This window comes from Daldinia childiae, assembly GCF_008694065.1.
Source record: "Daldinia childiae strain JS-1345 chromosome Unknown Scaffold3, whole genome shotgun sequence".
In the NCBI taxonomy this organism is placed as follows: domain Eukaryota; kingdom Fungi; phylum Ascomycota; class Sordariomycetes; order Xylariales; family Hypoxylaceae; genus Daldinia; species Daldinia childiae.
In genome coordinates, this window is record NW_022984644.1 from 4,263,864 (window position 1) to 4,281,064 (window position 17,201).

Sequence of the window (17,201 nt, forward strand, 5' to 3'; positions counted from 1 at the left end):
CGCTGCGGTCTCCCGAAGACCATTTCAGCTGGTCCGTGGCGTCGCCTGTGCAAACTTCATCTGACAGGTAGAATTGGATTTGAATGATACTTCTTCTACATTAACAAATGAGTATCTGTTTTCTCACATAGAAGGTTACTAGTAGCCACATCCATCAGGTTGTAACAAATACCAATGCGAGTAAAGTTAGGTACTTTTGAAATTATTCATGTAAGTATTTGTAAGTATTAGATTCTTCTGATATGTAAGGTACTGAATAGATGCACTTTAAGATCAATTATAAGGTAATCGACTCCACTTAATTAGAGTAGCTACATGTATTATCGATAGCCACCCGGGCAGGTAATAGGTACCTAATCTAAATCAACTATCTCGTTGGTAAACGATTTTAATTCTAGAATCACATCCAATAACACTTAACGATCCAATTTACTATTATATACAATAATTTATTTAGCAAAGTCTATTTAACATGGAACATGTATTCTATTTATCACAATGCAATTATACACCGATTTTTAAGCTCTATAGCTACTAGTTTATACTTAATATATCACTTAACTAATAGTAATGCTAAAATCCCTAGACGACTGAAATAGGTTAGGTACTTAGGACAGAGGGCTCCTAACTATATACCATATATCAGCAGTCCAGTCTTAGCATAATCCATCAAGCTTCAACAGAGACGTGTCGTTGCTGTTGCGTCTTATTCAAATTCTCCTCATAGGTAATTTTTTCAGTATCACATTGGCCTTTACCCCAGCGACGGATGAGACCCGTAGACACTCGTCTTCTTAGCAGAGTAGGCGGTTCCACGCTACTCAGCCGTAGAAATGACCGGAAGCGGCTCTGGTTCAACTCATCGGGCTGCACCTCCTCGAGCTTAATGCTCGATAGGTCCGGCAATGCCGGCGTTAGAGACGGCGCCGCAACCTCTAGCGCGGGAATGAGAAGGTAGGAGGAGGGAAGTGGCCGTATAGGCTTCGGCGCCACGACTTTCACCTCACTCGAGTATAGGGGGGCTTGGTCTTGTTGGTTGGCTGGCATGATGTCGGCTGGGTTGACTTGATGATACTGTTATAAAAAAAATACAAACGTACTCGCTGAGTTATTAATAGAAAAACTCTCAGTTGCAATGAGCGAGTAGAATATATTAAATTCAGAACAAGTTCTTATAAATGTATCACGTCGATTGTTCTGTAAATGTTTGAAAGAGTAAGCTATAGGTTATGTTCGAAAGAACATTTAACTAACAATCCTCATTGTCTAGTTTCATTAAGCTATTAAGAAAGGCATTGTTTGATACAAAAGCGACCTTCGGGCTGAGACACTTCTGTTGTATTATGACGAAAGAGATGTTCATTAAGTTCATTAATATACTCCTATTGTACTCTTCACAAGTAATTCATAATAGGAACTCAAGCAAATGAAGCTTAGCATGATGCAAGTTGAGAATTCGTTTCGATAATTCGTCGAATTGTTTCATTCATTTTGATAACCCACTATGTAAATAACATCCTATCCCCATTCCGAACCCCCGATGTCCAAGGAAAACGTTCCTTCATTTGTTCCGTTTCTATGTGCAAAGTCCCCAGTTCCCATATTATAGGCACATATCTAGATACGCCAACCAAATATACACATTTAGAAAAGGGCCATAACAATTCGTGACGTCATTCGATCAGTATTTAGATCCCGGGGATCCGAAGCACATCGGCAGGTTAGTTCAAGATTCAAATCATCTGGCTATGAAAGTCGTTCGACGAGTGCTCATATATAACCTCCAATGAGACTTAATCCGATGCTGGCGATGACGGCAACTATAGGAGCAGCGGTAGGTCGTGCGGCGGCATTTCCGGTGCCGATGATGAAACCTCCGGTCGTACCGGCTTGCGTGCATTGGGCACTTTGCAAGTTGTAACAAGCCTCAGATGATAGGCTTGAGCAAACAGATGTTGCCGACGGTGCGGGAAGTCCGGTGGCTTGCGTGGCAGCAATTGTCGTCCCACCGCCTCCCGGAACCACGATGGTCACGCCATAAGCCGCGCTACTTCCACCTAAACCCGAAACACACGATGCGTAATTCCTCGAGCACTGGTTGAGAGCTGATGTACATGCCACTGAATTCGCAAACGACGTCGGTATATACGGAAAAGAGAAGTACGTATTGCTCACGTAGGACACAGAGGGCGTTGGACCGGTTGGTGCCACTCCTGTACACGTTGCTCTATAATTGAATCGAATATGTAAGCTTCGAGCAACGAATCGTATCCTAGGATACAGGTACTCTCCGTAGGATTACTTACGTAGTAGGGCAACAGGCCGCTGAACTATAGGCATCTAAAGCACATAGCTGTCCATTTTGACAACAAGTTCCTTCGAAGACGGGACCCCGATCCTCGCAACTGAAAAAATTATCGGGGCAATCGATCGCCCTCTTATGAACGGGGGAGAAGTCTTCGAAGGTCCCGTACTCGAGCGGATTGACGATAGAATCAGCGAGCGCAAGTGTGGTCGCAGTTATCGAAAGGAGCGCGACATGTCGGCAGAACGTCAACCGCATCTTCTATCTAGAATTTCCGCGAGCATCAAGTTGGACGGTCACCTCCGTACCAGGCGGTCGCGCGGGCTTATAAGAGCGAGGATTTCGATACGAGGAACAATTAGATAGAGCAGGTATTGAGTATATGTATCTGGATTGGGTATGTGGTATTCCAATTCACAGCTGACGACGCTGCAGACACGAGGTGGGGAGAGTCGCTGGGTGGCAGTGCGCTACTGGTCTTCACCGATTTTCAGGTATGCGAGTTTTAAGTATGAATGTATACCTAGGTGCGTATAAGGTGTGTAAGTGTAAGTGTAAGTGTGTAAGTATGTAAGTGGTTAATGCGATTTATTATAAGTCAAGATGAGGTGGTATATTTAAGACGGAAATACACAAGACTCGCTTCAAATTATAAACTCATGTTTCAAATAGGAGAAAGTCGGCTATTGAAGCAGATAAGAGTTATTCAAGTACAACATGTGCAAACAGCAGAGCAGTACATGTGTTAGCTAAACTGGATATTGAGGTGATGTCAAAATTGATTCGGCAGCCCGTTGTTCGCCCAGCAACCAAACACAGCCCACCTACCCACCTAACAACCTTGGAAAGACTTCCCTGATCGACCCCGGAGATCTTTGACCGATGTGGGGGGAGGGGTCATCCGTAAAGTACCATGTACCCATGTACTTTAGTACCTAACTTAGCATAGTGTGAATAGCAATTTCTAACACTGTCGCTCTCCAAAATTTCAACACTTACATTCGACATCCATTATCGAATCATAAGTTGAAATCAAACAACATATCAACACAAATCAACATATCATTACATTAAGATTAGCAAATAGACAAACCTCCGATTTAATCTCTCGTAACTAATATTAACTTCAATTCACGAGTTAAAGAGGGTCAGATAATTATTCCTATGAGTTCCTTCGGCAGCCCAGGCGCGGGTCCATATACCGGGAAGCCTACCCCGTACGTCTTCTAGATATCACCTCTATTCTTAAAAGAGAGCGCATGCTGACTTTGGTCATTCCTTCGTTTATAGACCTCAACGTGGAAGCTTCCCTTTAGATCATGATGGTTAGCAAATCTTATCCTAGAAGTATTTCTTCATTTATTAACCGTGCATCCCTAGGCGAATGCAAGGCCGTCATGACCAAGTATCTCTCATGTATCAAAAAAGTCAAAGGCGTCAATGACGAGGAGTGCCGCAACCTCGCTAAAACATATTTATCCTGTCGTATGGACCGGTAAGCTTCTAACCATTCTCTAAGATCATCCAGCCTCTTTCTCACTGTTCAGGAACCTTATGGCGAAGGACGACTTCAAAAACTTGGGTTTTGCCTCGGAGACGGATACGCCCTCTAGTTCGGAAGCACAGGGACGACGGTAGTATGGCAATAACTTACAACAGAACCTGCTCGTCGGGATTCGAGAAGAATTATCCAAATTTTGCCAGTCTAATTACGGAATTTGACTCCCTTCTGCTACCACCTGCGAGTTTCTTTACCGACGGAATGCCTAGTCGGTAGTGACCTCACTCTCTACTACTAAGAAGTATAGGTCCTAAATTATATAATTTAACTCGGGGCCGTATTGTATTATATATTAGGAGGTATGTTGAATTTTCAAATGAAAATGAACGGAACTGCGGTTCATATTGTAAACCATTAAGTATATCCGAACATACCCAACCTCCGGATCGAATGTTCTTATAACCAAACCCATGTACATACACAAGTCTACAATGCAAATTACATCCAACTTATAACTACTCACATTGCTTATATCTTACGGCTTATATCTCTTTTGAATACATTCTAGTTAGCGCATTATTTATTAATGCATCACTTCCGATTCTCTCGTAGTTGTCGGTAATTAAGCATATCCGACTTATTCCCAGGATTTGTTAAAGTTGATGAAAGACATCGGGTCCGGTGCCGGGCTAGTTGCTTCCGAATATTGAACATCATATATAAAGACCAAGACCAGCTTATCCAGCAATATTTCATTTAGTTACTTATCTTATACATGTAATACGATGAATAGTTTATCTCAACCCAACAAGACATTTCAATAACATGTTCTGTAACGTCCTGAGAACTAGGTCCTTGAGGCACACCTCTTTCATCTCCCGAAACCTCGGTCTGTCAAGAGTAATACTACAGAACTATCGCTACTTAGGTTCTAACTCAAAGTACGACTTAACGCTCAAGAATCTCAAAATTGGTAGTCATACAAGGGTTATATTTCAGGGGTTTACAGGTTTATCTCCCCAACTTACTCATCTACCTACTCCTTAGCCTACCCTCCTGCTTACACACGAAGTACAGGGAAACAAGCCACAGCCAACGCTCGTGAATCTTTAGAATGGGGTACCAATATCTTAGGAGGCGTGACCCCCGGCCGGGAGGGCGAGCACTTAGGCTTGCCCGTATTTCCTACGGTTCACAAGGTACCGTCACACATCCCTAAGGATTTTGTTCTACGATAGTGGGACACGGAAGGGAAAGATGTACCTAATTAGGAACGGGAAGGAAAAGTTAACGAATTCCGTTCCCTCTAGGCCGTGGAAGCCCTCAAGCCAGACGCGACGGGTATCTACGTAGCTGCACACCAAGCTACCGGCGCGATCGAGGAGGCCATCGAAGCCGAAGTGCCGCTTATTGTCGCCGTGGCGGAGCACATTCCGCTTCACGACATCCTTCGTGTGAGCAGTTAATACCAGTTTACCTATAATAGCTATGAAATCCAACTAATGACGAAATTTAGATTCATTCTATATTGAAAACGCAGTCCAAGTGTAGACTAGTCGGCGCAAACTCGCCCGGTATCATATCGGCGGTAGGAAAATGTAGAATTGGTTAGTGTGCTGGTGTATTTCTTTTTGACGATATTAACTTATAGCCATCATCACCCATAGGTTTCCAACCACTCCCCTGCTTTGAACCTGGCCGGATAGGGATCGTGGCAAGGTCAGGAACATTAAGCTACGAAAGTAAGTCCGCTATTCATCCCACGGGGCGTATCCCCGATTCTAATAATACTCTCCCCTCCCCTAGCCGCTGCTTCTACACTCAGATCCGGTCTAGGTCAAAGCATGTGCATAGGTGTCGGCGGGGATATCCTCCCGGGTACGAGTCTAAAAGAAGGTCTCCAGATCCTCATCGAGGATGGGGACACGGACGGTATTGCATTAGTAGGGGAAATTGGAGGAGAAGCCGAGATCGAAGCAGCGGATTGGATTAGAGAGTACCGAGCTACGACAAAAAACCCAAAGTGAGTCAAGTTCCTACTTTTTACTGGAGCTAGAAAGCTGGGAACAGCATAGTTGACCGGTACCTATAGACCGATCGCTGCTCTTGTCGCCGGCGTGAACGCAGTTCCAGGTCGGATCATGGGTCATGCCGGAGCGTTCGCCCTACCCGGCGAGCCGTCTGCACTAGACAAGATCGAAGCCCTGAAAGCAGCAGGAGCAGCTATCGTCAATCATCCCTCTAGATTTGGGCCGGTGTTAAAATCTATGCTAGACGGTGTGACGCCCACAGGTTCGGGTGTCACCTCCCCAACCAATACCTCACAACGGAGGGGAATACATACCATAGCCCGCCGTCCTATTCCGCCCCAGCAGGCCATATATCACCCTCCTAGAGGCCAAACACGTAGCATCTACCTCCCCCCAAATACCGCCCTCGACCTCCTCCACCAACACGGCATCCCCATCTCCAAAGACCCGTCCGCCGGGCCCCAGAAACTCCTCGCAATATCCATCGACCGGTCTACCAAAACCCCCTGTATCATCGCCTCCCCAACCATCTCAGCCTCCCAAGCAGCCAAATTCGATCTCACACTTACCTCCACGCCCGCCATATCACAACACCTCAACCTCGACCCCGAATCAACCACTTCCCTCCAAGCCCTCCTCACCGCACTAACCACACTCTTCACCTCCAAAGAAGCCTTCCTCCTCGCAACCCACATCACCACCACCGCTCCCCACCGCACCATCCACGTATGCGCCGCACACCTCGGCTTCGACGCCGCCGCCTTCCGCAGCTGCGGCCGACAAGCCGACATCCACGCGTTGCCGCGCGGCGAGGACGCGGCGGAGGCCGAAGCTGCGAGGTACGGGATCGTGTATATCAAGATAGAGGGGACAGGGAACATCGGCACGCTGGTTAACGGCGCCGGGCTGGCGATGAATACGGTGGATGCGCTGGCGGATGCGGGGGGCCGCGCTGCTAATTTTCTGGATACGGGGGGTAAGGCGACTAGCGAGACGGTGAAGAGGAGTTTTGAGGTGATTTTGACGGATCCAAGGGTCAAGGTTTGCCTCCCCTTTCTTTTTCCCTTTCTCTTCCCCTTTCATCCCTTCCTCTCTTATCCGCCCCCCTTTCTTCTTCGTCTCTGTCTGGGTGTTACTATCCCCCACATCATTATCTCCTAAACAACCTATCAAATACATATGGCAGCTAACCCACATCCCGCTCCCGCGTTATAGTGCATATTCGTAAATATATTCGGCGGTCTGACCCGCGGTGATATGATCGCCGAGGGCGTGATTCTGGCCTTCCGCGATCTGCAGATGGCGGTGCCCGTGGTAGTGCGCATCCGCGGGACGAATGAGAAGGAAGGACAGAAGATTATTGCTGAGAGTGGATTGCCGCTATTTGCCTTTGATGACTTTGACGAGGCGGCTGCGAAGGCTATTGAGTTGGCAAATAAGGAACTTTAGGCGGAGAAGTGTTTATAGAGCATATTTTTAAACTACCTGTCATAGATATTAACTATATCATTCAGCCCGTTTATATGTGTTTCAACGCTGCTATATGGGTTCTGTGGTAAGTCTTTTATATATCTTGTCTTATTTTCATGGCTATCCTATGGTCGACGTACACTACGTTCTGGATGACCATAAGCCTCAGCCCCTACGCTATACCCGTTCTATAGCCCATAGTCCCTCAAGAATAGATAATCGCCGTCTAGGAGGAGTGGCCTGATCGTTGTTTTGAGACTGGCGCTCTATTGCAGAGGATAGTAGGCCTTCGTCACGAATAGCAAGTTCTCGCTGCTCCTTATCGAGTCGTACCTGTTTCAACTCCCAGACTTTCCACGCTCTAAGGGCCCAGCCTATATTATTGATAGTTAGCGAATCAAATGTCAAATGAGAAAATACGAGGCTACTCTCAGAATTCAATTGATTAAAAGAGGGTCTACCTTGGCGGTGTGACTTACCGAATATAAAGGCGCCAATATAACAAAACGCGGTGAAGAGCTGGACGTGGAGATAACCCCCTGGCCCAGACCGTCTGAGGCTCACACCGATGACTTCGGCGAACGTCGCCGGTAGAACCAGCACGAGCCAAGTCATTGATAACGCTACTTAGAAGTTAGTACATCGTAGTCGGTGGAAGCATGTGTTAATAGGGGTTGCGTTGCGTTAACAAGTTGAGCCAACGTAGGGTGATGACGGAGGTCATTAGCTAACCTGAAGGTATGAGAGCAAGTCCGACAACTTCGGCACATATAGGGGCAACCGTAGCCCACATTACCCCGGCAACACCGCCGGCGAGGAGAGCAAACACTATGCAAGTAGCTAGGCTTTTAGCTCCGAATATCCAAAAGAACATGCAAAGAAGACCGCATAATAGCGTAGACAGGTTGGCGATATTTAGACGCCCAACTGAGTCGCTTGATAACCCTATCGCAGGCCGCCCAAGTCCTTGGGACACTATATTTTTAGTTAGCACTATTAGACCAAAGGCACAATCCAAACGAGAAACTCACGGCTAAACAACGCGCCAACTAAAGAAGCCTGAGAAGCCGTTAAGCCAACAGTCTGGCAGTAGTCAACGATACTGAAAATGAGGATGACATATCCAAGAATAGAGAGGACCATCCAGGCTTGGAACAAAAGGAACGGTGGCCTCTTGAAGAGCTTCCAGTTAAAGGCTATATGAACTGATCCGATAGCATGGTTGCGGTCGCGAATGAGATAGCTTGCGACAGTATTCACTACGAAGCATACAATAGCTATGACGCGGAAAGCCCAGGGTAGACCGATATTGGTGATCATAGCATTAGTCGCCAATGAGTAGCATAGACCCCCGAAGCCCGACCCCGAAGCGGCGATCGAATTAGCAAAGGATCGGCGTTTTACAAACCATTGAGGGGGAACGGCAGCAGAGGCGACGAAGCAGAGACCCATACCAAGGCCGAAGGATACGCCTTGACTCAGAATCAAGTGCCATAACTCCGAGGCAAACGATGAGCCGATGAAGCCAATCCTATGAGAGTTTAGTATCTGGATTATCTCCGTGAAAATCGGGCGAGCCTACGTCTCAAATATAGCCCCGAGAAATATAGTTAGTCGTGTCCCGCACCGTTTCCAACCAACCAAAGTAGTTGCTAGAGGAGAAGCTAAGAGAGCTATGCCTCTGTTAGTTAAAATCTCGGTAATATGTATAGCTCACGTACCAATCGAGATAGATAGGCCGCCTACGAAGGCATACCCACGTTGACTTGCACCAAACGTGCCAGATCTAAGGTAATAAGCGAGGAAGACGGCAAAACTCTAGTGGTGATAAGAGATGGTTAGCAAGCTGGGAAGATAATATCTTGAACATCTTGAACACGCTTACAGAGTTGAGACCCCAAGTATGAGCGTTGAGTAAGAATACACCAAAAATAACGACCCTAGAGAAAAGAGAGTAGTTAGTATCGTAGTGCTCTCATGGAGATGTTTGAGATTTTCGATAAACTAACCAACCATAACCACCCTCCTTGAATTCTTCTTGCGGTTGAGGATCTTGAGATTCAAGGTGTGTGTTGACTGAGTCATTACTATCCTGGCTATTATCTGGATCCTTGTCGGATACAGCCATGGTAGTTAGAAATATGGTAAGTTATAAATTACAAAACAATAGCAAATAAATCTTGATAGGGATAACTAAGTTGTTGTTTATAATTGGGTAGTTTGTATTGTCAGGACTCCAATGAAGGTTCATACCTAGACGTATTATATATTTCGAAAAGTCTACATCTATACCCTCTATTAGGTAAGAGTTGGTCGGGAATAACAAAGATTTAGTCATTTTTGCTGAGCCGTACTTGGATCTAATAATTAAGCCGGTGCCCACCCCGGTCCGACTCCCGAGTTATCCGCCCCACGGGGTTACGGCGCAGTTGGTATCAACCTTTGGGCGTCAACATCTTCTGTGTTACTATCATCTCCGTGTCCGGCGAGGCATCTCCACCTATAGTACTCATAAGCGATAAGAAGAAACAAGGTTGCATTGGGCATAACCAGTAATCATAAATATATATCACTAATTAATCGGGGAAAAACTTCACCAGTCTCGGTTTTTTGTTTATGATATGGATGGCCGATATCGATAGTGGATCAAAGCTCGACTCGTACAAGTAGTCGATTCAAGAAGCATTTGTCCCGCGTATTAGATTCGACGGTCCCGGATTAGGAAAACCGAGTTACTAACCTTAGAAGGACCATCGTTCGTCCACTGGATAATATATGTCATAATACTACCTCGTTGAAGGCTGACGTTTGATAATCTCGATATAGATAACTTTCGTCTTCCCATATTACTACGCTAAAACCACAGAACCAACACAAGAGCGACATCCGAGTATGGTTTTCGTTCTGCAGGATCGACGCCTAATAAAAGAGCCGCAATTAATAGCACGTGGTAAATGACATCTGCATGCAGAAAATACCGACAGCAAAAGCGCATTTAAACCCGGTACTACACTCGTAGAGTGGATTGTGATTATAATAAAGACTGTGCTGGTAGGCTAGTTTTAATAGATGAATTAAGATGAACCAGAAAAACAACATTTAGCAATGTTGTTGATGAAATAGGATTGGTTCTTTGAGTCATCTTTTACTGCGTAGTACCTGCCAATATCTGAGATAGGTATGGTGAATAACAAGGGGCGGAATTACATAGTGGTAATAAGTGGTTAGGGTGGACCCTGATCGAAGATTCCAGGTAAATTCCAGGCCTTATCTGCCTAGTAATAGCAGGGTAAAGTCTGGCTGAACTGCCTGAATTAACCTTTAAAAATCCTTGGCAGCTTCCGACCTTTGGGCATCGTCGCTGCGTCGCCAACTGTCGGAGTGGGGAACCTTGTAAGAACAACGGACTCCAACTGCCAGTTGTCCTACGCTGAAAGCTGCCCCCCATCCTGCCCATCTCTAGCAAGCCTAGGCGGTATCGACCCTACCTAAGCGGCTGCCCCGGCAACGCTTGGACGGTAGTACCAGCAAAACATTGGACAGCATGAACAGCCAAATTCTCCCCATTCCTCGCTTTACCCAGCCCGACCGAATAAAGGAAGCTGGGTGGACACCTCATCATGCGTTATAAGTTTTCTGTGAAACATATTTCTCAATACATAAATAAAAACTCTCTCTGTCCCTAGCAACATTCGGTAGTTAAGAAGTTGTTCTAGTAAACAGAATTATTCATCAATAAACCGCCATAGAAAGCAGCTATTAATCACATATTTAACCTGCATCCTACCAGTTTACCCCATTGTCAACAAACCACCACCGATTTATTCACGATAAAAACATTGCAACATTGTTATAACATACTTACTCTACCTGCGCAGCCATGTTGCGAGGCAGGTCGAAAGAGAGGTCCTCTAACAGAAAAGTCACACCGCCTTCGCCAAGTTATATGAACAATGAGCAATTCGGTTCGTAAACATCTGAAAAAAAAAAACATGTGATATCAGTATAGCACTAACCCGGACACTTTCTATAGCTACATATCTGGCAAATCTCCGAGATAGTCGCGTGAGCCGCCCAGGAGGCGCACGGCCCCTCCCTCCTTCGTCAAAGCCACTGCACCGGGATTCTACAGAACGACTCGCCACCGGCCGCCCGTCCCCCGCCGCCCCGTCTGTCTTGTCCGAAGCCCCTAGCAATCACCAGAGGCCGCTGTCCGATCTGCCAAGACCACGCGGTAGCCGCCCTAGTGCTGCTCCAAGCGTAGCCTCTCGCTATTCTACCATGACCTCCATTGGAAAGGATTATTACCCCGAGAACCCTACTGTTGCGCCTTTGAAACCAGGAGAATTTGTTCCCAGTGCCACATATATCGAGCGCGGGCAGCGATGGATGGAGAAGGAAGAGGCTGTCTCACTTCGTGAGGCAATGGATGCTATGGATGCCATGAATGTGAAGGATGGGGACAAGGATAAGCAAGGAGATGGAGAGCAACAGGACGACGATGAATCTCGACTCTACAATGCGGCTCTCGATGAGGCGGCGGAATTGGTCTGGCAGCATCAACACGGAATAAAGCCCCCTGAACCAGGTGCTCCGTACCGATATAAATCCCACCTGCGAAAGGATAGTTACGCTCATGCTCGTGCCGCTAGTGCCGGACGGTATGGTAATGAGATCAGTCCTACTGGGCTCGCGAGGGACTCCATTCGGTCATTCTCTGGTAGTTCGTCAGGTAGCGACAGGGCGCACTCGCCAGTGAGTGGACGCACAAGTATGGACCAGCAACGTACCTATTCCATCGGATCGACCAAGTCGAAATCGAAATCGTACGGCAGTATGGGTAGTGCGGCACGTTCGAGTTCTGGTGGCCGACGTCTTAGCAGCTTGAAGCGCAATATAAGCGGGGAGATTGAGAAACCCTTCTCAGGCGACCAAATATGGGAAGAGCCAGAAACCATTACGCCTGAACGGTCCCCAAAACGAACTCAACCGTCAGACAAATCGCCACAGAAATCGCCACAGAAGTCACCACAGAAGTCACAACCCCTAGGACTTAAGTCAAGAGGCATTCCCAACAGGGTTCAATTCGCGCCCGCCTCGGTTGAGGACGATCCAGACGATACTCCATCGTCAGTGCCCGCCAAGCCTGTGTCAAGATTCGAAATCCACAAGAATCCTCCATCACAATCTCGCAACCCGGCCTACACCACAAATACGCCGTTAGAGTCGCCACCGAAGCCTCAGGAAATTCAGACGAAGCATGGTATGGAGATTCGGGGCGATGATATTAGATTGGCAACCACTATGCGGCTCAAGGACCGCAGTGCGAAGCTCCCCACGCCGTCGGCCGTCAGCGACAGCCCCGGGCGTCCAATCGTAAGCTTTGATAAAAACTGGAAGCCCCCAGAGGAAGAGGCGACTGATTCAAAATTAGAAGAGTCCAAGCCCAGCAGCCACCGATCTTTCGGGGTCGTCGGTAAAGAGCGTCCGGGCCAAAATCCGCAGCCACCTGTCCCTACTATCTCAGTTTTGCCGGATACTGAAGTTCCGAAGCCGTCGTCAGCGTCGCGGCCATCCGGTAACACGCCGGCCATCCCAAGTATCCAGATAGGCGGGGCGGACGACGGTCCACAGGTACCGATGATCTCTGTCTCAGATGACGGCCCGGCCGTCCCAACTATCGTACTACCAGGAGATGACGATGACTATAATAACAAAGCCCCCAATGTACCAACTATAGTTGCCCCTGATAGCGGTAGAAAGCCTTCCGCTAGACCCTTACCAAACCCCAAAGCACTCAATAACACGCAAGATCGCCGCCGAAGCCATTGGTCTCCGGCACCAGGAGTGACCGGCCGTCGCGCGACGGCGATCTGTCATGAGTGCGGATTTCCCATCGAAGGCCGCTTCGTAGCCTTGGCCGGAGCCTCGGAACGGTTCCACCCGCAATGCTTCCGGTGCTACTGCTGCGGCACAGCTCTCGAAGCGCTCGAAATCAGCCCTGAGCCGGATAATTTCCGGGGCGAACGACTCGACCGAATCCGACGCAGAGCCGCAGGCGAAATCCTCGACGAGGAACCGGGGAAGACGATGGCAGAAGACGGGGATGCGCGACTGCGCTTCTACTGCCATCTAGACTGGCACGAACTCTTCGCGCCGCGCTGCAAACACTGTAAGACGCCCATCTTAGGCGAGCACATGGTAGCACTAGGCGCACACTGGCACTACGGACACTTCTTCTGCGCTGAGTGCGGCGACCCGTTCGACCAGAAAGCGACGCACATTGAGAAGGACGGGTACGCGTGGTGCGTAAGTTGCCAGACGAAGCGGACGGAGCGACGAGCGCCCAAGTGCCGTGCGTGTCGGCGTGCCGTCATCGGTTCGTACGTGCGCGCTTTGGGAGGCGAGTGGCACGACGAGTGTTTCCGGTGCGCGTCGTGCGGCGGCGGCTTCGACGACGGTCAGATCTTCCCCATGCCCGAGCGCGGCGAGGGCGTCGTGCTGTGCACGAGGTGTCGCGCCGCGGAACTCAAGATGTGACGTGATACGTACGCAAATGAATTACGAACGACGATACGATACGATAAGATAAGATAATTATTAGATATTAACTAACCGACGAACGGCATAGTTTGCGATTGTGTTGGTTTTTGCGACGGAGTACTTTGGCAGTTTGTTTGTTTTTGCCTCCTCTTATGCCTTCCTCCTCCTCCCTTCACCTTGTCATCCTCTCCTCTTGTGACATCTTGGTGCCTTAAGAGTCAAATTGAGCGGCGAGTGCGAGTTTGCGGAGTGAGAGATGGGCTGGCTGGTGGGTGTTGTTATTTGCCTTTTCCCGAGTCTGGTTTTCGTGTTGTACGGTTTTGCGTTTTGTGCGCTTTTGACTTTGTGCTTACCTTACAGTAATACTTGATTCATCCAAGGGCAAGGCGTATGTGCGACTCGAGTCTGACATTGGTTTAATTTGATTTGATTCGGGTTGGTTTAACCTAGGGGAATTGCTTTGCTGGTGGTAATTGGCGGCGTTTTTATTATTATTATTTAGTATTGGAGTTGAGCAATAGCAGCAAATAGCAGTTCGGAAATACAAAAAGGCTTGCTTGGTTTCTCTTTTAACTACCTAATTACGATGTTATGTGGTTTTGTGATGTGATAATGCCATGACGTATTTCTTTTGTACTTTTATTTTTCATTTCACCCTCGTCTTCTTACTATCTCTCCTACTCGATCAATTATCTGAGAAGATAGGATCCCCCGCTTCCCATTGACTTCCTACCGATTTGTGTAGTCGTGTTGTTCTTGCTCTCGAAAACGTAGAAACCATCAATTACAAAGTTAAGAGATAGGGTTGGAAATGGTAGATTTGTTCCCCTCCATTTGTTACGCCTGCTTAACAGTCTGAACATGTATAAGACAGCAAAAGGCGAGCAGCAAAGGATAGATAATTCCGAAAATAGTTGGATATAGAGACGAAAATATAGGAAGAACAAACGCAGCTCTAATCTGAGATCAGCCGCCACCTCGATTAATAGAAGACAGTACCTCTGAAAGACTCATAAAGCAAGAATCTACATGATAGATACTCTCCAACTTAGAGCAGAGCGAAGGGGGTACCGAGGACACGCAAAGAACCCTTGGGGGCGAGAGACCTCGTTCATAGTCGTCCCTGTTGCTTCTACTGTCACCTGACTTAAATCAAGGATACGGCGAACCCTTTGAACCCTCCCATTCCAAATCCATATTCCATCCATATATCATGCCAACGGCGAGATCGATCTGCTAATCATGGGAATATTGGCAATATCAGCGGCGACAGGCACCTCCCACCTGTTCCTGGTGAACTTCCAAGGTGTCACCGTCGGCCATCTCCAGCTACGGAGTGAATAAGATGGTTAGCTTACGTAAAGTATACTCAAATAGTAATGCGTGAAGAGCGAACTCTTAAGATGATAGCGATATCATGCCAAAATGGAGAGGGAATGATCATAGCAAATTTAAAGAGGGTTAAGGGCCTAATTGGCAACTTACCGAATCGGGTGTATCGCTCTTTTGAACCCGCTGCCCTTCGAACAGAAAGCGCACGGAATCGACAACCTTGCCTTGACGCTCACAAAAGGCCGTCATCAACTTCTCGAGCTTAGTAGAGCGCTTGATTTTGAAGAAAACCTCGTTATTGTTGTCTGTCACCTTGATGTTAAGGTGTTCGCTGCCGCCGGCAGGTGCGTCCTGTCGTTCCGCGGCAGGGCTTCCGCTGTCGTTCTCTCCGGACATCGTGGGCGTAATAGGCGGTGCTTGTGGAAATATCAGAGGATAATCTAAGTCTAGTATGTCGTCCGTTTGAGAGATATCGACTCTCTAATCTTTTACTAGTCAGCTAAAGGAAGAGTGGGGGTTGTGCGTTGCTTTTTAGGAAAATGGCTAAAAAGATTTGTGGTTTTCACGCACACCGGGAAAGATGTGAGACTTACGGGTAGTGTAGATAGTGTACTAATCGATCGAGAGCGAGGTATGGCAGTAAGGAAACTCGAGTGTAGAGGCTTGCTACGCTCAACGCGATTAGTATTGATTTTTACGAGTGGTAGAGGAAAAGGATTGAAAAAACGCAGTGGCCAAAAGAAGAGAAGTGAAGTTTGAGAAGTATGCGATTGCGGTGGTGAAGTTTGGAATCAACGCGAAGGCTACGTGAGGCGCCTTCTAGGTGGAAACAAGGACCGTTAACCACGCTAGATGCGGGGCAGTTACTTCAAGCGTAAATACGCTAGCAAGGAGTACCTTCTGCAGGTCATACTTTCCCTATAGAGGTACATATCTAGGCCTTTTCCGTGGGTTATGTACCTCTTACAGTCTTTGATTTCAGGCTAGACTCACCTAAAGGACGAATTATACATAGTAGATACAGCGTATACTGTCTCTGGAGGGGAGGGTCTAACTCCAGCTGAAGCTTATTCTTTCGGTGAGCCGATCTATGTAAAATACCCCTCACAGTGTCACTCGCACCTCTTTAACGTACATTTTCATATTACATTTATTATACGTTATCTGACCTAAAACTTTATGATACACGCCCTAGACGCGTGGATTATCATTAGCTTACCATAAGAAACCTGTGTGATTCTTAGGCAATTTTCTCATTTCGATTCGGAGGTCGGAAAGCAGGAAGTCCTGGTTCATTGGAGGCCTAGTCTTTATCTCCGATTCGTCAAAACCGAACCTGTTGCTTTGCGAGGTAAGACATGCAGGTAGATTTGATAAGTCAATCATCTAGCTTAGGATTTTAGCCTACACACTCTGATGCATCTTATTCGAATACCGTGTATGCACTTTGCTGCCTAACTGGTAATAATCCCCTATGGCTGAAGGTGGTCAAGATACGTTAAAAATAGAAATCCAATTCGAATCTCCTACCATAATTATGATCTTATAACAGTGTTATAAGGAAAACATGTTGAAAGGTCGACTTAAAAAATAAAGGGACAAAGCTGGTGAGTAAATATCATATTCTAACATTAATCATATTTCATTAGATCCGTACGACGACTAACTAATATACAACTTTTGGTGTAAGAGCGGCCGGGCCTATCTATGGCGAGTTTACCAGTTGAGCATATCAATTGAGAGCATATGTGCTCTTATAGAGTGGCTTTGGTATAGTAATATGCAAGAAGTCGATACGTGAAATTCCTTAATAATGTGAAGAATTTTCCCATTGGCTTTCTCTCTTTTTACTCCATAGTCTTTGGCTATTTTGCTCGACTTTTATATAGCCAGAGATCAAGCTAGGGGCTTCTTATATTATAGCAATTACGTCTTACAAGCAGAAGTGATACCTATAAAACTCAATAGAAAATCAGATTATGTCGTAAACTAGAACCTCGTGATTGAAGTCAATATTTTT

The 17,201-nt window shown here is 46.9% G+C and overlaps 6 protein-coding genes across 7 annotated transcripts; 2 read left to right on the forward strand and 4 right to left on the reverse strand.

Annotated features, from left to right (window-relative positions):
- Positions 1–669: 669 nt before the first annotated feature.
- GL218_03884 (uncharacterized protein) lies at positions 670–1,047 on the reverse strand (the record flags this gene model as incomplete). The annotated part of the gene is made up of 1 exon (XM_033580463.1): positions 670–1,047. One exon carries the CDS (start codon positions 1,045–1,047, stop codon positions 670–672), a length of 378 nt encoding a protein of 125 aa, XP_033437618.1.
- Positions 1,048–1,770: 723 nt separating this feature from the next.
- GL218_03885 (uncharacterized protein) lies at positions 1,771–2,563 on the reverse strand (the record flags this gene model as incomplete). 2 transcript variants are annotated; one of them, XM_033580465.1, is made up of 2 exons in its annotated part: positions 1,771–2,227; positions 2,307–2,563. In XM_033580465.1, the coding sequence occupies 2 exons, from the start codon at positions 2,561–2,563 to the stop codon at positions 1,771–1,773; spliced, it is 714 nt and encodes a 237-aa protein (XP_033437617.1). The 2 variants fall into 2 exon arrangements, with proteins under 2 accessions (XP_033437617.1, XP_033437616.1); XM_033580464.1 differs by having other exon boundaries at positions 1,771–2,251.
- Positions 2,564–3,469: 906 nt separating this feature from the next.
- GL218_03886 (putative succinyl-CoA ligase [ADP-forming] subunit alpha, mitochondrial) lies at positions 3,470–7,285 on the forward strand (the record flags this gene model as incomplete). Its single annotated transcript, XM_033580466.1, has 12 exons — positions 3,470–3,522; positions 3,596–3,630; positions 3,686–3,800; positions 3,853–3,917; positions 4,735–4,815; positions 4,884–5,005; positions 5,117–5,260; positions 5,323–5,413; positions 5,474–5,548; positions 5,613–5,829; positions 5,899–6,877; positions 7,052–7,285. 12 exons carry the CDS (start codon positions 3,470–3,472, stop codon positions 7,283–7,285), a joined length of 2,211 nt encoding a protein of 736 aa, XP_033437535.1.
- Positions 7,286–7,483: 198 nt separating this feature from the next.
- On the reverse strand, positions 7,484–9,434 carry GL218_03887 (putative transporter MCH2; the record flags this gene model as incomplete). The annotated part of the gene is made up of 8 exons (XM_033580467.1): positions 7,484–7,680; positions 7,786–7,929; positions 8,039–8,281; positions 8,338–8,837; positions 8,889–8,979; positions 9,028–9,124; positions 9,192–9,246; positions 9,316–9,434. 8 exons carry the CDS (start codon positions 9,432–9,434, stop codon positions 7,484–7,486), a joined length of 1,446 nt encoding a protein of 481 aa, XP_033437619.1.
- Positions 9,435–11,587: 2,153 nt separating this feature from the next.
- GL218_03888 (LIM domain-containing protein C4F6.12) lies at positions 11,588–13,846 on the forward strand (the record flags this gene model as incomplete). The annotated part of the gene is made up of 1 exon (XM_033580468.1): positions 11,588–13,846. One exon carries the CDS (start codon positions 11,588–11,590, stop codon positions 13,844–13,846), a length of 2,259 nt encoding a protein of 752 aa, XP_033437626.1.
- Positions 13,847–15,109: 1,263 nt separating this feature from the next.
- Positions 15,110–15,577, reverse strand: GL218_03889 (Ubiquitin-like protein SMT3; the record flags this gene model as incomplete). Its single annotated transcript, XM_033580469.1, has 2 exons — positions 15,110–15,178; positions 15,335–15,577. 2 exons carry the CDS (start codon positions 15,575–15,577, stop codon positions 15,110–15,112), a joined length of 312 nt encoding a protein of 103 aa, XP_033437625.1.
- Positions 15,578–17,201: the final 1,624 nt, after the last annotated feature.